A 19,959-nucleotide genomic window follows, 5' to 3' on the forward strand; every position below is an offset into this window, starting at 1 on the left:
TGCTTTATATTCAGGTCTCTGATCCATTTTGAAGTAGTTTTTGTATACGGTGTGAGGTATGGGTCCTGTTTCATTTTTTTGCAAATGGATATCCAGTTTTGCCAGCACCATTTGTTAATAAGACTGTCTTTTCCCCATCTGATGGACTTTGGGCCCTTGTCGAAGATCAGGTGACCGTAGGTGGATGGATTTATATCTGGGTTCTCAATTCTGTTCCATACCATATGGTTTTTCATAATATTCTTCACAGTTCTCTTTTTTTTTTTCCTATCAGGTCAGTAGTAATGTCCCCTCTTTCAATTCTTATTTTGTTTATTTGTATCTTTTTTGTTTCTTTGTCTGTCTAACTAAAAGTTTCTCAATTTTATTCATCTTTTCAAAGAATCAACTTCTGGTTTTGTTGATTGTCTTTATTGTTTTTCTGTTTTTGATTTTATTTTATTTCTACCAGGATTAGTTTGCTCTTCTCTTTCTAGTTCCTGGAGTTGTCATGTTAGGCTGTTGATTTGAAATCTTTCTACTTTTTTCATATAGGCATTTATTGGTATAAGTTTCCCATAAGATTTGGTATGTTGTGCTTTCATTTTAATTTGACTCTAAGAAATTTGTGATTTCTTCCTTGACCCACTGGTGGTTGAATGAATACTTTTTTTTAGAAGGATTAACACAAAGCTGTTTCCAATGAGGTGGAGGTTAAAGATGTCCCACTTTTCCAAACTGCTGGACCACTCCATCATCTCTAGCATCAACTACTCCTCCTCCCCTCAGTACTTTCCCTACTGTCTTTGGGTTTCATAATTCACTGCAATGTTTGTTTCACAGAAGTCACGAACCATTAAGGATTTGGCTTACGTGGTTGTGGAGGCTGGCAGGTCCCAAATCTGTGGGTCAGGCATCAGGCTGGAGGCTTCTCCTAGTTCACGCGGTTGCAGGGGCTGATGAACCCAAATTGGCAGGTCAGACTGGCTGAAGTTCTGAGAACCAGAGGTCAGATGGTGACACAGTGGATGCAGGATGCAGAGCAAGAGAGAGCTTTGCCAGAACATTCATATATATATATTGGTTGCAGACCATACCCTCAAGGAAACTCCCCTTATTTTGAGCAAGGCAGTGAAAAGGTGGTGACTTGAGTAATACCCTCTAGTAAGGCTAATTCTGCCTCATTAACATAATGGACCCTAATTCTACCTCATTAACATAACATACAGTTCACTCCCAAATGGGATCATAACCACAGGCATAGAGGCTAGGATTTACGTCACAAAATGAAAGATAATTACATCAGATTACAAAATGGAAGACAATTACATCAGACCACAAAATGAAGGATGACTACATCATTACATAACTGCCAAACCACTGAAAATCATGGCCCAGCCAAGTTGACACATAACCTTAGCCATCACAGGTTCCATACATCTTATTTGTATTAGCAGAAAGCTGTCCAATCCCCTTGTTGGGCCACTGCCTTATTTGCATAGTCCTACCCAATCCTTGTGTGGGAGTCACAAAGACTATGGCTAGAAGGGCCATATTAAGTAATTCACTACACCGCACTAGTTTAATAGTGTGTTGTTTACTTTCCATATTTTTTTAATGTAGATATTTATTGCTACAAGTTTCCCTCTGTGTACTGCCTTCACTGCATCCCATAATTTTTTGATGTTGTGCTTTCATTTTCATTTGACTGACACATTTGTGATGTTTCTTTTGATTTCTTCCTTGACACATTGGTAGTTTAATAATATGTTGTTTAATTTCCATATGTTTGTGTATTTTCTAGTTTTATTTTCTGTTATTGATTTCTAGATTCACTCCATTGTAGTTGGAGAAAATATTTTGTATCATTTCAATCTTTTTAAATTTACAGAGACTTACTTTGTGACCTAATGTGGTCTATCCTGGAAAATGCTCCATGTACTCTGAAGTTGAATGTATATTGTGCTGTTGTTAAGTGGCATGTTGTATATGTGTCTGCTAAGTTGGTTTATAATATCATTCAGGTCCTCTGTTTCCTTGTTGATCTTCTTTCTAGATGTTGTGCCCAATATTGAAAGTGGTGTATTGAAGTCTCCAACTATGATTGTAGTGCTATCTATCTCTCCCTTTAATTCTATGAGTGTTTGCTTTATATATTTAGGTGCTCTGATGTTGGGTGCATATATATTTATGATTGTTAAATCTTCTTGATGAACTGACCTTTTGTCACTATATAATGTCCATTTTTATCTCTTCTAACAGATTTTGTCTTAAAGTCTACTTTGCCTGATAGTAAGATTGCCACCCCAGCTCTCTTTTGGTTATTATTTACATGGAATATTATTTTCCATCCTTTCATTTTCAACCTATTTGTATTCATCATCAAAAAGAATATTTCAAGATCTATCCTGAAGTACAACGCTGTCAGTGATAAGATAATATCCATACACCTACAAGGAAGACCAGTTAATATGACTATTCCAATTTACGCACCAACCATTAACACCAAAGATAAAGAAATTGAAGATTTTTACCAACTTCTGCTGTCTGAAATTGATCAAACATGCAAATCAAGATGCATTGATAATTACTGGTGATTGGAATGGGAAAGTTGGAAATGAAGAAGGATCGGTAGTTGGAAAATATGGTCTTGGTGATAGAAACAACACTGGAGCTCACATGATAGAATTTTGCAAAACCAATGGTTTATTCATTGCAAATACCTTTTTTCAACAACATAAATGGTGACTATATATGTGGTCCTCGCTGGATGGAATACATGGGAATCAAATCAATTACATCTGTGGAAAGAGACAATGGAGAAGCTCAATATCATCAGTCAGAAGAAAGCCAGGGGCTGACTGCAGAACATAACATCAATTGCTCATATGCAAGTTCAAGTTGAAGATGAAGACAATTAAAACAAGTCCACGAGAGCCAAAATACGACCTTGGGTATATCCCACCTGAATTTGGAGACAATCTCAAGAATGGATTTGATGCATGGAACACTAATGACTGAAGACCAGACAAGTTGTGGGATGACATCAAGGACATCATAGATGAAGAAAGCAAAAGGTCATTAAAAAGACAAGAAAGAAAGAAAAGACCAAAATGGATGTCAGAAGAGACTCTGAAACTTGTTCTTGAACACAGAGCAGCTAAAGCAAATGGAAGTGAAAGAAGAGATCAGAGCTGAGCAGAAGATTTGAAAGGGTGGCTGGAGAAGACAAAGTAAAGTATTATAATGAAATGTGCAAAGATCTGGAGTTAGAAAAACCAAAAGGGAAGAACATGCTTGGCATTTCTCAAGCTGAAAGAACTGAAGAAAAAATTCAAGCCTTGAGTTGCAATATAGAAGGATTCTATGGCCAAAATATTGAACGACACAGGAAGCATCAAAAGCAGATGGAAGGAATACACAGAGTCACTGTACCAAAAAGAATTGGTCGATGTTCAGCCTTTCAGGAGGTAGCATATGGTCAAGGATGCATGGCACTGAAGGAAGAAGTCCAAGCTTCACTGAAGGCATTGGTGAAAAACAAGGCTTCGGGAATTGACAGAATGCCAATTAAGATGTTTCAACAAATGTATGCAGCACTGGAGATACTCACTTATCTATGCCAAGACATTTGGAAGACAGCCACCTGGCCAACTGACTGGAAGAGATCCATTTTTGTGCTTATTCCAAAGAAAGGTGATCCAACAGAATGTGGAAATTATGGAACATTATTATTATTAAACGGAGAAAAGATTGAAGTTGTCAAGGATTTCATTTTACTTGGATCCACAATCAATACCCACAGAAGTAGCAGTCAAGAAATAGAGACGCATTGTGTTGGGCAAATCTGCTGCGAAAGACCTCTTTAAAAAGTTGAAAAGCAAAGATATCACCTTGAAGACTAAGATGTGCCTGACCCAAGCCATAGTATTTTCAATCGCATGGTATGCATGTGAAAGCTGGACAATGAATAAGGAAGACCGAAGAAGAATTGACGCCTTTGAATTGTGGTGTTGGCGAAGAATATTGAATATAACATGGGCTGCCAAAAGAACGAACAAATCTATTTTGGAATAAGTTCAACCAGAGTGCTCTTTAGAAGCAAGGATGGTGAGACTATGTCTTACATACTTTGGACGTGTTATCAGGATCAGTCCCTGGAGAAGGACATCATGCTTGGTAAAGTACAGGGTCAGAGAAAAAGAGGAAGACCCTCAATGAGATGGGTTGACACAGTGGCTGCAACAATGGATTCAAGCATAACAACAATTGTGAGCATGGCACAGGACCGGGCAGTGTTTCATTCTGTAGTACATAGGGTCGCTATGAGTTGGAACTGACTCAACGGCACCTATCAACAACAACATTATTAATATCACATGCAAGTACAATTTTGCTGAAGATCATTCAAAAGTGGTTGCAGCAGTACATTGACAGGGAACTGCCAGAAATTCAAGCCAGATTCAGAAGATGATGTGGAATGAGGGATATCATTGCTGATGACAGATGGATCTTGGTTGAAAGCAGAGAATACCAGAAAGGTGTTTATCTGTGTTTTATTAACCATGCAGAGGCTTTTGACTGTGTGGATCATGACAAATTACGGATAACATTGTGAAGAATGGGAATTCCAGAACACTTAATTGTGCTCATAAGGAACCTGTACGTAGACCAAGAGGCAGCCATTCAAGCAGAACAAGGGAATACTGTGTGGTTTAGAATTAAGAAAGGTGTGTGTCAGGGTTGTATCCTTTTACCATATTTATTCAATCTGTACGCCGAGCAAATAATCCAGAAACTGGACTATATGAAGAACAATGCGGCATCAGGATTAGAGGAAGACTCATTAACAATCTGTGATACGCAGATGACACAATCTTGCTGAAAATGAAGAGCACTTGAAGCACTTACTGATGAAGATCAAAGACTATATAGCCTTCAGCATGGATTACACTTCAACAGAAAGAAAACAAAAATTCTCACAACTGGGCTAATAAGCAACATCATGATAAATGGAGAAAATATTGAAGTTGTCAAGGATTTCATTTTACTTGGATCCACATTCAACGCCCATAGAAGCAGCAGTCAAGAAATCAAATGACGTGTTGCACTGGAAAAATCTGCTGCAAAAGACCTCTTTAAAATATTAAAAAGCAAAGATGTCATTTTGAGGACTAAGTTTCGCCTGCCCCAAGCCATGGTATTTTCAATCGCCTCATATGCATGCAAAAGCTGGGCAATGAATAAGGAAGACTGAAGAAGAATTGATGCCTTTGAATTATGGTTTTGGTGAAGAATATTGAGTATACCATGGACTGCTAGAAGAATGAACACATCTGTCTTGGAAGAAGTACGGCTGGAATGCTCCTTAGATGCAAGGATGGTGAGACTTCATCTCACGTACTTTGGACATGTTATCAGGAGGGACCACTCCCTGGAGAAGGACATCATGCTTGGTAAAATAGAGGGTCAGTGAATGAGAGGAAGACCCTCAATGAGATAGATTGACACAGTGGCTGCAACAATGGGCTCAAGCATAGCAATGATTATGAGGATGGCATAGGACTGGGCAGTATTTTGTTCTGTTGTACATGGGATCGCTATGAATCAGAACTGACTGGACGGCACCTAACAACAGCAGGGTAAATTGGTACCAACTTAACTTCAGTAATGTACACGAAATTCTATACCTATACACTTTCTCTCCCCCCTTTTCTTGTTGTTATCACTAGTTGTGTCTCTATGTTTCCTATGCCCTGTAACATAATTTTATCCTTGCTTTTTATATACAGTTATATGTTGCTTTAACATCCTCAATACGTTCTGTGAAATAGGACGTTATGTGATTTGGACGTGTGTGAGCACCATATTATATACAGGAGAGAGGCATGCAGGATGATCACTGGATGGGCCCAGGACCTGTGCTGCCACTGGTGCGCCAAGAGTCTGTGTGAAAACTTTGGCTCTGCCATTGCTGATCCTGTGTGGTCGCCGTCTGGTCTCCCAGAGCCACCGCTGACCTCTTCCCGCCTGTCCACCCACCCACCACCGCCTGCACTCGCTGTTCAGCTGGCTGCCTCCCGGCCTGCCGCGCCACCTGATCCCTTCCCTTCCTGCCTGCCTGCCCACCGTCCTCCTTAATGGGCTTTAAACTTTTTCAGCCCCACTGGCCCCTCCTCCACTGCCTGCTCCACTTCCACCTCCTCCCCCAGCCACCTTTCCTGCTCCTCCTCCCATCATTGTCACAGCCCGGGCTGTTAGGCAGCTGCCACCACAGGAGGAGTTGCAACCTTGGGCCCAGGCGTCATGCACAGGGTGTCTGGGGCAGCAGCCTCGGCAGAGCATCCCCCTCAGCAACTCTGGTGGCGTCTGCATGGTCCCTGCCTGTGGCAAGCACAGTGGGACAGGCAGCCGCAGATGGGCTCTGGATCCCCTCCCCCTGCTGCCCCAGGGCTGGAGTGGATTTCTGAACTCTGTTATGATATGCGACCAAGGACGTATATGCAGTTGTACATTGCCCAAACAGACGTTATGTGCTTCTGACTGTATTTATTATTAAAAAACATGAATGGCAAAACAATTAGAATGATCAAGAAGGAATACCTTATTACTAGCCCTTATACTTGTCCATGCAGTTCCCGTTATTAGGGATCTTTCTTCTATGTACAGCTTTGAATTTCTTTCTAGTGTCTTTTCCCTTCTCTCTACAGAACTCTCATTAGTATTTTTTGTAGGGCCTGTCTGGTGGATATGAACTCTCTCAACTTTGGTTTGTCTGGGAATTTTTTAATTTCACCTTCATTCTTGAAGGACAATTTCTCTGGGTATAGCACTCTTGGTTGACAGTTTTGTTTTGTTTTTTCCAGCACCTTAAATATATCATTCCATTGCCTTCTAGCCTCCAATGTTTCTGTGGAGAAATCAGCACTTAATCTTATTGGGGATCCTTTGTATGTGACTGTTTGCTTTCAGGATTCTCTCTTTATCTTTACTTTTTGAGAGCCTAATTATAATATGTCTCTGTGTAGCTCTCTTTGGGTTTATCCTGCTTGGGGTTGTTGGAGCTTCTTGAAATTGTAGATTTGTGTCCTTTCTCAGATTGAGGAAATTTTCTTTCATTATTTCTTTAAATATTCTTTCTGTCTCATTCTCTCATTTCCTTCTGGAATTCCCACGATGTGTATATTAGGTCTCTTGTTATCCCATAATTCCATTAAACTGTGCTCAGCCTTCTTGAGCCTCTGTTCTTGTTGCTCTTCAGGCTCTGTAATTTTGACTATCTTGTCCTCTAATTTGCCGATTCTTTTCTTCTGCTTGATTAAATCTGTTGTTAAGTCCTTCTATTGTGTTTCTTATTTCAGTTAATATCCCTTCCAGTTGCACTATCTCTTCTTTTAGATCCTCATTTTGTTCTTGCATTGTTTTCCTTATTTCTTTTAGCTCTTTGTCTATACTTTCCCTTAAGTCTTTAATTATGTTTTATGTTGTATTATATTTTTCTTTTTTTTTTCATTATTCGGTCTTCTCTAAGTGTGCTTTCACTCCCTTCATCAAGTTCATTTGGATGGGCCATCATTTCTTTTTTATTTGTGTGTCTTGTGGGTTTTTTTGTTGTTGTTCTTGGCAGTTCTCCCCAGTATTTGGTGTTTTTGCCTGCACGACTTTTTGCCAAAAACTCTTAGGCTGGCAGAACATTTGGGCTTTGCTTACTGTTTCCTCTCCCTCTCTGTGATAGTTCCTTCCCCCTCCCTGGTTTAATTAGGATTTAAAAGTTCCAGATCTCTGTTTTCAATTTTTAATGTCTCCCAAACACACCAGAGAGAGAACATGCTGTGATCAATCTGTGCACCAGCAGGCACAGCCGCTCAGGTGAGATATCATGCACTAATCAATCTATTCACCAGGGGGCGTAGATCTCTCTCCCTCTCTGATTATTACTCCTTTCCCGTCTCTGTTTCTGGAAGCAAGATTTCAGCTAGAAATCCCACACGCAGTGAGCCCCCTTTGGGGTTGGGTGTTGCCCTCCAGTTTTGCCCAAGTCTTCCTTCCCTGCTCTGTGAGGGCTGCTTATATCTGAGCTGGTATTCAGAAGTAGCACAGGCAGACTTTCCTCTGTTTCAGGAGGAGGAGGGGCTGGCACTCCTCAGAAGGAACTCTGAGAAATCTGTCTTGTTGGTTTCAGAGCCCCAGTGACCCTGTGGTGGTAGGGGAGCAGTCTCCACTTAGATGACCTGCCTCTTGGCTCCACTGTAGGAGACTTTCTGTAGGAGTTTGTATCAGTCCAGCAGCCGACGGTTACTGGGTAGGGAGGGTTGTCACAGTCTGAATGGACCTCCAGGGAGATCTGCCTTGTTAATATCAGAGATGCCCTGGTAGTATATTGGCTGTGGGAGTAGCCTCCACTCAGTATTCCTGCTTCCTGGCATGCAGCAGCCTTAGTCGTCAGCAGTTCTCAGCACTGACAGGAAGGGAGACCAGACAGACCCAAATGGACTCCCAGGGAGGTCTGTCCTGTTGATTTCAGGGGCCTGAGCCATGGGGTGCGTGGGGAGGCAGGTAGAGTGCTGACTGTGGGAGCAGACGCCACTACAGGGGACTTCTGTAGCAGTTTGCAACAGCCTGGCAATCAACAGCTACCACATAGGGGAGGGGGTGTCACCCTCTGGTCAGATCCCCACAGAGGTCTGCCTTGTTGCTGTCAGAGCCCTGCCCCCGCCCCAGGTAGATTGCTGGCTGTCAGTGCAGCCTTCACTCAGGATGCCTTCTTCCTCACACACAGCAGCCTCAGCAGTCCTCAGCGCCAACTGGAAGTGGGGACAGACTACCCCAATCTGACCTCCAGGGAGGTTTGTCCTGTTGGTTTCAGAGGCCTTAGCTATGGGGTGCACAAGGAGGCAGGTAGAGTGTTGACTATGGGAGCAGACTCCACTGCAGGGGCCTTCTGTAGCAATTCGCAGTAGGCGTGCAGGTAACTGCCCAGGTTGGGGAACATGCTGGCACACTCTAAACGGACCCCTGGGGAGGCCTACCTTGTTGATTTTAGAGCAGAAACTTGGGCTGATTGTTTCTTTGTATAGACAGGGGTGTGGTGGTTAGGGAAGCAGTCTCTGTTGCTGGGGCCACTTCCCCAGTTCACAGCAGCTGGTGGTCCATGTGGCTGGGGGAAGGGGCAGGGATGGTGGTAGAAGCGATTTTCCTACAGTATGCAGCTAGTTGTTGATTTGTTGATTCTTGCCTGTCTGCAATTCACCGCTGCTTTCCTCTGCTCCCTGATTCAGAGTCCCTCAAAGCTGAGCACCATTTCCTTGTTGTATTTCTTCTATTTGTGGGGGAGGGTCGCAGCAATGGTCTGTTTATGCTGCCATCTTTCCGAAGTCCCCAGAAAAATAGATTTTAAAAATGCCTATGAGGTTTTCAACCTGTCATAACAGAAGTTTGGTAAACATGTTGAGCTGGAGTTATACTTATGTTAGTCAGTTGGAAATTTGAATTGGGTACTTGTCAGTTCAGAATAGGATCTCAGGAGAGAGAACCAATCTGAAGGTACACGTGTGGGGATCATTCCTGTTGAGGTTGAAACCATGGACTCCATATCTATGAGAATGTGCAAGGAGTGAAGAGAAAAAGGCTATGAATGGATCCTTGGGACATAGGTTCCTATAAGCAGCTGGAAGAGGAAGAAGAACCAGCAAGTTTCTAAAGTCTCTTTTGACATGCTCTTTATGTATGCGTTTCTTCTATGTATTTCTTTAGCTACATAAAACTCAGTTGAATTTACCTTTGTAGGAATTCTGTGTGCAAAATACCTGGATGTTTCTTGCTTGATCTTGAGAACTCAAAACAGTATTCTGGAAAGAATTTCAAGCAAAATAAGGATGAGCTGGTTCAGAAAATCTACAACCTCTTTAACAGCTCTGTCTTTGACAAAAAGGTAGGATCAATAAATGAGTACTGAGCACCTGCTATATGCCCAGCACTGTTGTGTGCTGTGTGGTACAGACATGCTAACTATGTGCATTTACTGCCTTTAAGAAGTGTCAATTTAGATGGAAAGATAAGACATGCATACATGAAAGGTAGAAACCATTATTACCACAGGAGAGCAGCAGAGGGAGAAATCACTGAGAGCCTGAGGAGTCAGGAAAGAGGATTGCCTGAAAGAGGAAGTGAGACTTGTTCTGGTTCTTAAAGACTGAGCAGTGGAGAAAACAATGATGGGGGAGAGGGCATGTCTTAAGGCTTGACTATTTGGAAAAGAGGATTCATGCTAAAGAATAATGGGAAAGAGCTCTGTGACCTCATTACTTAACCTCTGCTTCAATTTTCTCATCTGTAAAATGGGAACAGTAACAGTACCTACTACCTCATAGAATTATTGTTAGCCCTAAGTAAGTTAATAGACATAAAGTGCTTAGACCAGTGGCTAGGACATAGTAAGTGATACATGTTAGCTATTGTTATATTTGATAGCATATGCCTAGATAATGGAGGGCTTAGAACATCAGGTAAGAGGAGCTTAAATTTAAATCAGTAGGCACCGTAGCACAGGGATTTGATGGGACATGAAGTGGCTTTGAAAGACATTCATCTGACAGTAGCGTGGGGTATGGCCTGGATTGGAGAGAATCGGGTCAGTGAGACTTTTTGGTCATTAGGTTTTTCAGACTGTTGTCTCTGGTGACAAAATTTTCTGCAAGGAAAGTTTTTGTATGTTCCTAATGGTTCCAGCCTTTGATGCTCTTCCTGATGGTAGTGGTGTTACATCAGATGACTGATTAGCAGAACCTGAAGTGTTCTGAGTTGCAGTTTCAGTTTTACCTAAGCATTCTTACACATAGTCTTGTCTCCCACCTCAGCAGGCTGCTCCAGACTGTTTTGTCTCCATGTAAGGGAGCACAAATCCTGCGTTCACTTGGTCTCAAAAATCTCCCTTGTGTCCTGAGTGCCTATTGGTTGTCTTTAACTGGGCTTCAACTTGGCTTTTATTCAACCCCACACTGTTTAGATTTGTGTGCCCTTTGAATAGATGTCTTCTCAAAATCAAAAAAGCCAAGAACGTGGGGGAGAAAAAAATTCCTCTTATTTTTTTTTATTAGAGAGAGAAAAACTCTTGAATTAATATTTTCTCATCTGCTTACAACTGCTTTCTGACTTATTCCATTTGCTTTTTGTTCTCAGCTGCCAGAGAAAATAGAGATAGGCTGGAATAAAAAGATGCTTAGAACTGCTGGCTTATGCACAACTGGCGAGACAAAGCACCCGAAGAAGGAGCGCTATGCCAAGATTGAGATTGCTGTAAAAGTCTGTGACTCAGCAGGTGATAGCAGTAGCAGGGTGGCTTTACTGCTGTGTGTTTTCCTTTTGATACATTGTCTGTTAAATTGCTCTTTGATGCTGGTATTATCTAACAGACTGTCACAGCCTTAACTGTTATTCCTGTGTGGACAGGCTTACTGTCTGTTGCTCGTAGGACATTATTATTGGATGTCTCACCACCCCTGAAAATCCAACTTGTCAATCTCTACTAGGCATGACTTCCCCTCTGCATTGCCCTAACCAAATCCCATGGCCATTGTGATTGCTTCCCATCCAGTACACTTAAGTTCCCAAAGGGCAGAATCCATGTTTCACATGGCTGTATTTCTAGCAGTGCCCCCACAAAAAGATGAACGCATTGGAGCTGCTATGAAAAGACTTGCTGAATATAGTACCTGACCTAAGGCTCTCTGCTATTCATGAGATCAGATTGAAGTAGATGGAAATTTCACTTTCAAAATCCTGGGAACTAACACCCATGCCTTTCTGCATATGCTTATGTAAGGTGGCTTTGTGTCTGATTGGGTTGAGAGTCTAGGGGTTGTTGGGTAGCGGACTAGAAGAGAATTGGTTAAACTCATAGTTTCTTTTCATTCTTCTTCACAAGACCGACTCCGGGATACTTTGATCCATGAAATATGCCATGCAGCCTCCTGGCTACTCGATGGTGTCCGAGATTCTCATGGTGACACATGGAAGTATTATGCCAACAAATCCAATATGGTACACCCAGAGCTGCCCAGGGTCACCCGTTGCCATAACTACAAGATTAACTACAGGATTCATTATGAATGTACTCAGTGCAAATCCAGGTAAGACCCTTCTCCTTGGACTTTTTCCTATTATGCTATTACTGCAGCCTCCAAGTGGCTCTTCAGTGATTTTATTAGATAGCTATCTGACTTGAGGAGTAAAACCACTCTGCCCCTTAAATCCATGTTCTCTCTCTCCATTATTTCCCTGAACTTGAGCCTGCCTGACCACTGCCACTGCTTGGTGTTTCACAGAAAATTCTTGCTTTGGGCCCAAGGCCAACAGCTCAGAGATGATGTTGAGGTACAATGACTGACTTCTTTTTTTGTGGGATCTCTTTCCTTCCTAGGGTTGGCCGCTACACCAGATCATTGAACACCAAACGCTTTATCTGTGCTAGATGCAGTGGCTCTCTGGTTGTGCTGCCATTAACTCGCAAAGATGGAACCCCTATTGAGCCCCATGTGAGACCATTTGCTAAATATGTGCAGGAGAATTACAGAGTTGTTAAACAGGAGATGGCAGGGAAGGGTCATGGCGATGTGATGAAAAAGCTCAGCAAAGATTATATCGCAAGTAAACAAAACCGAGATCGTTGAGGTTATCTGAGAGTAGATTTATGCAGGCAGAGTCCTCTATTGGTTAAGAAGCTTTAAAAAAAAAAACAACTCTTAGTTTCTGTGAAGTAGCAAATATTAGAGATTAAATACTATTTTGGGGTTCATATTGTTAACGATGATTGTTCTTAACTGGGGATCCATTTTGTGGCCTTGACAGTACCCTAAGGCCCTTTTGGATCCATCCTGGGTCTTAATTTTAACTCCATAGTTTTAACGTGTAGAACAAAATGCAAACAAAAAACGAGTTTTTTAGAGTGGCAGGTTGAGAGAATGAGAATAATGCTGGAAATAGAACAAGTTTTAAAGGCAGCCCTACAAAACCAGGACTGCTCTCAGATGTAATCTGTTACACTTACCTGTAAATAACAGACAAACATGTTTCATCAATTTAGTTGCTGTTGACATTGAATGAAGCCATCTGAGCCGTGTAACTGTTCCTAAAATAAAATGAAGTGTTTTCCGCATTTCACTTGTTGGCGGAGTTTGTTCACTGACACCTTGTCCCAAGAGCAGAACAAACCTTTGGGTCTTTTGTCCAAGACTCTGGACATCTGAAGTGTTCCAGGATGTGTCTGAAGCACTCTCCATTCTGTTTCTCTGATTTTTTTGACTGCCCCTAAGTTTGTCAGTAGCCTCCCCACTTCTAGGAGATATCCAGGATGTCGACTGGAATCCACATGGTTTTAGTTTAGTTTTCTACTACTGCTGTAACAAATTTCCACAAATCTAGTGGCTGAAAATGGCACGAATTTATTATCTTACAGTTCTGTAGGTCAGAAGTCCATTACGGGTCCCATGGGGCTAAAATCAAGGTGTCAGCAGGGCTGTGTTCCTTTCTGGAAGCTGTAGGGGAGAATCCAATCCCTTTTCTTTTCCGGCCAATAGAGGCCACCTGCTTTCCTTGGCTCATGGCCCCTCCCTCCCTCTTCCAAGCCAGCAAGGTAGCATCTCTCTGACCCTGCTTCCGTTGTCACATCTCTGTCTCTGACTTTATCTTCTCTCCTGCCTCCTGCTTTCACTTTTAACCACCTTTGTGATTACATTGGACCCACCTGGATAATCCAGGATCATCTTTTTTTTAATTGTGTTTTAGGTAAAAGTTTATAGCACAAATTAGTTTATTGTTCAAAAATTTATATGCAAATTGTTTTGTGACGTTGGTTGGGGATAATCTTATTTATTTGAGGAATTGTAAGTCTATTTTAAGGCCAGATGATTAGCAACCTTAATTCCCTTTTGCCATGTAAGGTAACATATTCACAAGTTCTAGGGATTAGGATGTGGACATCTTTGAGGGGCCATTTATTCTGCCTAGCACAAATATCTTTACTAGTCCAGCACTGCTGATAATTCTTACGGCAGTTTATACTGTTTGTTGAATGTGTTATGCCGTCGTTTCCTTCCTTCATTTTGTAGATGCTTAGAGTGTTCTTTTAATGGCCACAAACTGAAGCCTAACACAGGCTTCCCTAGCTAAATCTTCTAATTCCTCCACCCCATTCCCACCTCCAGCCTATCTGCAGCCTCAGCAAGGGCCCGGCCAGCATGTGAAACTGGACCATGGCACATCAGTGACTTCAGTAGGGTGAACCAGTGCAGTGGATCTGCCTCTGCAAAGAGAGATCAGTAGCCCTGTCACCTGCCCTAATGGGAAGCCCTGGTTATTTCTTCCACTTCATACAATGTCAGCTGTTGTCATGGAAACGTGCTCCCTACAGCCCACCCATGCTTCCAGGTGGCCCATGTGCTTGTTACTTTTGGTAAAGCATCTAATCTTCTGGCTTTTCTTCAATCCCACTGACCTTTCCCTAGTAAGGGCCTGCATCACCTCTCACCTGAATAACCACTACAGCTTTCGAACTGGTCTCAATGACTCCATCAGCTGATCCCAAACCAACTTTGAGTCTTTCCGCCCTTTTCCTACCCGAACTCTTGACTCTAACCACTTGGGACCATTTATAATTCCTCCAGTAAGCATTGCTGTTTTCAGCCTTCCCTCTGCTGGAAACACTGTCTTTCTTTCTGTCTACCTTTGGAAATACCGCCTGCCCTTTTAGGCCTGTTAAGTTCTCTGTCTTCAGGATAACTTCCCAAATGGCTCAGCCCCCATGCTCTGAGCCTTCATGTTTACTGTCTATATGTCACTTACTTGCCTCATGGCATAGGTATTGCCTGATATTGTTAGTTCTTGCTGTTTCTTCCCTGCTAGCCCTCTGCTTCTCCCTTCTGGAGCACAAGACTACATCTTATTTATGGCTGAAGGCCCCTTTCCCAAATTATGCCTAGACAGTGTCCAGCCAACCAACTAGCCGAGTGCTTACCCTGTGCCAGTGTGTCTGGGTGCTTCCCTGTGACTACCAGGAGGGCCAAGAAGACTGCAGACAGGCGTTCACAGAGACAGGGTGCGTTGGCCCAGACCCAGGGCCAGGTGGGAAGAAGCAGCAAGTGTATCCTCAGAGCCCAGGTAGGGCTGACTGGATTGATGTACTCACACACCCTGGTCCTGATGAGCTTGTTTATTGAAAAGTTTTAAGCAAGATTTTAGACATAAAATAAAAGTGAACAAATACAGAGGGGCTGGGAATCATAGTCACAATTACTAATAAGCAGGAGGTCTGGACGAAGGCCCCACAGGGGCCCGTTCCTCTGTGTTGTTTGCATGTGGGGAAGGCCAAGTTATAGTTACTGAATTAGAAGGGCAACAGGGTTCCAGGCAGCCAAGGTAGCTGGGCTGGAAGGCAGCCACCTCTGAAGCAGTAGGAGTGAGGGTGCCAGGACCTCAGAAGTGGGAGACCTGACAGTGCTGGGGCTGCCAACGAGCCCCAGAGTACTGTGCCTAGGAGGCAAAGCTATGGGGAGAGCCAGAGACAGCCCAGCAGAGAAGGCGGGGAGAAGCCTGGAGTATGGGTGGGGTCAGGCTGGGTGAGTGAAAGGGGAGCCCCCATTTCTAGCCTCATAAGCCTGAATAGGAGGCCTCTGTGGTCTCTGACCAGGATGAATCCCGGTAGGAAGAAGGCTGCCGCTGGTGCCATCTCTGGCCAGGGCAACCCAGGCGCATAAGCAGTATCCACATACGTTCTCGGAACTTGACACCCACAAAGGCGTACAACAGCGGGTTGAGGCAGCAGTGCATATAGCCCAGGCCTGAGGTGACTGACTTGGCCACGTCAACACGACTTTCTTGCCCACAGTTGCGGGCTAAGGCCCCCAGGTCCATGAGGGTGTCCACCAGCACCACTAGGTGGTAGGGCGTCCAGCAGAGGGCAAAGGCCACCACTACCATCACCACCAGCCGCATGGCTCGCAGCCGCCGTTGGCCCCTGGAGACCAGCAGCACAGCCAGGATGCGGGCATAGCAGTAGGCCATGACCAGCAGGGGCAGCAGAAAACCAGCAACCAGCTGCAGCATTCGCAGAGCTGTGCGGCCCACCTGAGGGAAGTTGTACTGGCAGTGGGTGGCATTGAGGCGCTCGTCATGGTGGGCTGACAGGAAGATCAGTTCTGGGAGGGCAAAGAGCAGACAGAGCCCCCAGACCACTACACAGGTGAGGGCCACGCGGCCTGGGGGGCCCCGGCGGTAGAGCTGGGTGGCATGCACTATGCTCAGGTAACGGTCAAAGCTGATACAGGCCAACAGGAGGGCCCCTGCATAGAAGTTGATGTTGAAGAGAGCACCTGCCACTTTGCAGAGGCCAGAGCCGAAGACCCACTGGACAGCAGCATCCACTGCCCAGAGCGGGAGGGTCAGCACCAGCAGTGCGTCAGCCACGGCCAAGTGAAACAGGAAGGTGTCGGTGCTGCTCAGGGCCGCCCGTTGGCTCAGCAGCACGGCTGCCACTGCACCATTGCCCAGCAGCCCCAGCAGAAAGAGGAGCCCATAGAGGGCTGGCAGGAAGGCCCGGTCAAAGTTCAGGCTGAAATCCTGTGGGCAGGGTGGGGAGGCACAGCAGGAGTCGGTCTCGTTTTCTTCATAGTCATAGGAAGAGGTATAGTTTTCCAGGAAGGCAAAATCAGAGGCATCTAGCACTTGGTGTTTGCTCATCTGTGGAGGGAGGGAGGGACTGTGTAAGCGCCTTTGCAATCACTCCTCCGCTATTTAGTCTGATGAGTGGTTTTTGAGGGTATCTTCTCTGTAAGGCAGGCCCTGTAACTGTCAACCCTTTTCTTCCATATGAACCCCATCTGCCCCACGTGGGCTCTGTGATGTAAACTTCCCTTCTTAAAAGCAACTTCTCTCTCACCTTTCTGGGCCATCCGTTGGCCGAGGGATTCTCCTGTGCCAAGAACTCTCCCTATACTCTCTCCTCTGTTCTTACTCTTCCCTCACTGCTTGCTGCTCTCAGTGCCCTGGCCATGCCTAGTTCAGTCACCCAGGTGCTTCCCCACAGTCCCCTCCTCAGCCCTTGTCTGGGGACACCAAATTCCTGTCGCCATGGGGGCTTCTGTACAAATCACCACAGCTCCCAAACACAATTTCTGCCCCAGTCCTTTCCTGTCCCCCACACCGAGGCTTGCCCACTGAGGGCTCTCCCACCCAGCTCTAGTGGAAATAGAATAGTTCCACTAGAATATTACCTACCTCCTCATCTATCCCAGAGATGCAGGCTTCCCCAGTGCCAATTCTATCCAGCATATAAGAGTCAAAGTTCAAAGTCAAAGCTGAAGGGAACCTTACAGGTCATCGAGGTTGAGCCTCTACCCTCTGCATGTTTGCAGCCGAGTTACCAAAGCCAGAGAGGAGAGGAGACATGTCCATAGTCATACAGCAAGTCAGTGGCCAAGCTGGCTTCCCAATTCCCCAACCAGTGCTTCTTCCACCCGAAGATCTGCAGCTTCTGCCTACTCACCCAGCCGTTTGGAAGCCCTGGATTGTGGGTCAGCCTTGAAGTTTCCCTGGTGTTCTGGGTTCACCCTCAGAGCTGTGGCCTGGCTGGGCTAGGCAGCAGCACTTACCTCAGGGTCCATTGCTGGGCTGGTGCTCTGGCAGCTGGGGCTGCGTGCTGCCTGTCCCTCTGCTTGGGTGCTTGTGGTTGGGAACATGCGCTACAACAGAGGAAGTGAGGGTTTTGCACGGCTCACAATAGCAGCCTCTTCCATGGGGTGATCTACACCAGACCTACTGAGACCCAAGGCCACAAAGGTTCTTTTCCCTGTCACTGTCCTGGCTAAGTGAAACTGCTGTGGAAGAGGTGGCAACAGGCCTAGGGCCAGAAAGTCTGGGCCCTAGGAAAGGGCAGGGGCTGGTTGGGTAGGGGAAGATTCTCTGAGGAGGGAGGGAAAGCCACACAGCTGGGACCGGAAGGGAAGCCCTACTGCCAGGAGCCAGACTGGCTTCTCCTGCACTGGTCTGGTCAGTGCTCAAGAAATTGGAATTTGTGCTCATCTGTCCTGGGCTGGAGTTAATCTTTGCATGAGTGTAAAGAATGGATTGCTAAATGGGTTAAGTCTGTAAATGAGAGTAAACTTCTTAAAACAATTAAAATATTTTAAAGGATCTATCACATTAAATCTAGGTGTTTCCCATAGGCCCTCCCCACTAATCCATAGGAGAAAGGAAAGGGAACTACTGGTTAAGAACTGTCTATGTGCTTGGTGCTATTTTAGGTGCCCTCTCTGGTACTGCCTCATTCCAACCACACAATTCCCCTGTGAGGTAGAGTGAGCATCCCGGTGGTACTGGTGAAACAGACCCAGAAAGGGGAAAGGCTTTCACCACATACAGCAAGTAAGAGTGGGCGCTAGGACCCAACCCATGGCTGTCTGACTTTCTTTTCACATGCGTCATACTGCCTTCAATTTTTTAATGGATAAACTGTGATATATTCCTGAAGTTAAAAGCAAATCAACAACAGCTACATAATTTAACATGGCTGCGTCTTGAAAAGCCAGTGACTACATGGTAGATAGGGAGGGGGAAGTTACTGAATACTGTGTATAGCTTATGTAAATTCTAAAAACCACACATGAAACAATACCATATTGTTTTTGGATACATATATTCATCCTAATAGTTTAAAAACAAGGACTGGAGACACCGCACATTCAGGAGAGTAGTTGCTTCTGGAGCGAGAAGAAGGGGAATGTGGTTGTGACCTCCGAATTTTCAGGAAAAGCTGTAAAACAGCGATTTTACATCATAGCAATAACAGTTATGACTGAGTGGGTGTGACAGTTCCTCTCCCAAATAGTTTCCCCCTTTGCTATCTTCTCCTCTGTCCCCAGTTGAAAAGGGGGAGGGGGGAATACTAGCCCATGGCCTTGGGGCCCAGTTTGCTGCCAGATCACTTCACCAAAGCCTCCAGGCTCATGTCTGGAACTCAGTTCTGATCGACAAGAGGTGCACTTGTGAGGCATCCAGGCCTTTCCCTTCTTTCCATCGGCTGTGGACAGAAGATGTGGCCATCCTTGCTCTGAAACAAATCACGTGCAGGGTCCAGGCCAGAGGGAACTGAGGGCCTAGAGAAGGTCAGGAGCAGTGCAAATGGAGAGGATGGGTGGGTTCCAGAAGCCATGCCAGTTAAGATAGGGACATGTGTTACGGATTGAATTGTATCCCCCTAAAATGTGTGTCAACTTGGCTAGGCCATGATTCCCAGTATTGTGTGGTTGTTCACTATTTTGTGATCTGATATATTTATCCTATGTGTTGTAAGTCCTAACCTCTATGATGTTAATGAGGCAAGATTAGAGGCAGTTATGTTAATGAGGCAGGACTCAATCTACTGGACTAAGTTGTATCTTGAGTCAATCTCTTTTGAGATATAAAAGAGAAGGGAGCAGAGAGGAGAGGGACCTCCTACCACCAAGAAAGCAGAGCCAGGAGCAGAGCATGTCCTTTGGACCCGGGATCCCTGCCCTGAGAAGCTCCTAGTCTAGGGGAAGATTGATGACAAGGACCTTTCCCCAGAGCTGATAGAAAGGCTTCCCCTGGAGCTGGCACCCTGAATTCAGAATTTTACCCTCCTAGACTGTGAGAGAATAAATTCCTCTTTGTTAAAGCCAACCACTTGCGGTATTTTTATTATAGCAGCACTAAATAGCTAAGACAACATGGTAAGTAACTATTGCCTGTGGGGATGAGGAAGAGGGAGGGTTGCCTGGACCATGGTTTACCAAAGCTGGTCTGTGAAGATGTTTGATTTCACCAGGCTTCCACAAATGAGAAAAACCAGGACAACAAGAAGCTAAATTTGTTCAATTGAAAGGACAGTCTTGTATTCTGAAATTATGTCCTTTTTTGGTATTAAAATGATCTTTTCTTTATGAAATAATGGTAAGTATAGATGGTAGT

General features: G+C 44.5%; 2 protein-coding genes across 3 annotated transcripts in view; one reads left to right on the plus strand and one right to left on the minus strand.

Moving 5' to 3' along the window:
- Window positions 1-12,929, plus strand: part of GCNA (germ cell nuclear acidic peptidase) — a 58,595-nt gene extending 45,666 nt beyond the window's left edge. Inside the window, exons 8-11 of the mRNA XM_023734700.1 lie at window positions 9,766-9,910; window positions 11,158-11,296; window positions 11,903-12,107; window positions 12,398-12,929. Coding sequence (XP_023590468.1) covers window positions 9,766-9,910; window positions 11,158-11,296; window positions 11,903-12,107; window positions 12,398-12,647 — 739 coding nt within the window. The 3' untranslated portion in view covers window positions 12,648-12,929. The remainder of the gene's footprint in view (window positions 1-9,765; window positions 9,911-11,157; window positions 11,297-11,902; window positions 12,108-12,397) is intronic.
- Window positions 12,930-15,621: 2,692 nt separating this feature from the next.
- CXCR3 (C-X-C motif chemokine receptor 3) lies at window positions 15,622-17,708 on the minus strand. 2 transcript variants are annotated; one of them, XM_023734644.1, is made up of 2 exons: window positions 17,622-17,708; window positions 15,622-16,710 (listed from the first exon to the last, which is right to left on the minus strand). In XM_023734644.1, exons 1-2 carry the CDS (start codon window positions 17,706-17,708, stop codon window positions 15,622-15,624), a joined length of 1,176 nt encoding a protein of 391 aa, XP_023590412.1. The 2 variants fall into 2 exon arrangements, with proteins under 2 accessions (XP_023590412.1, XP_012412074.1); XM_012556620.2 differs by lacking the exon at window positions 17,622-17,708 and adding an exon at window positions 17,516-17,540.
- Window positions 17,709-19,959: the final 2,251 nt, after the last annotated feature.

The sequence above is a fragment of the Trichechus manatus genome, unplaced genomic scaffold, assembly GCF_000243295.1.
Source record: "Trichechus manatus latirostris isolate Lorelei unplaced genomic scaffold, TriManLat1.0 scaffold00070, whole genome shotgun sequence".
Classification (NCBI taxonomy): Eukaryota; Metazoa; Chordata; class Mammalia; order Sirenia; family Trichechidae; genus Trichechus; species Trichechus manatus.

What these genes read in the sequence shown, in the direction of transcription:
- CXCR3 (XM_023734644.1), bottom strand. Translation starts at nt 17,708, where the DNA reads ATGTTCCCAACCACAAGCACCCAAGCAGAGGGACAGGCAGCACGCAGC. An exon ending in GCCCAGCAATGGACCCTGAG is followed by an intron (nt 16,711 to 17,621) that starts GTAAGTGCTGCT and finishes CTCCCTCCACAG; the next exon opens with ATGAGCAAACACCAAGTGCT.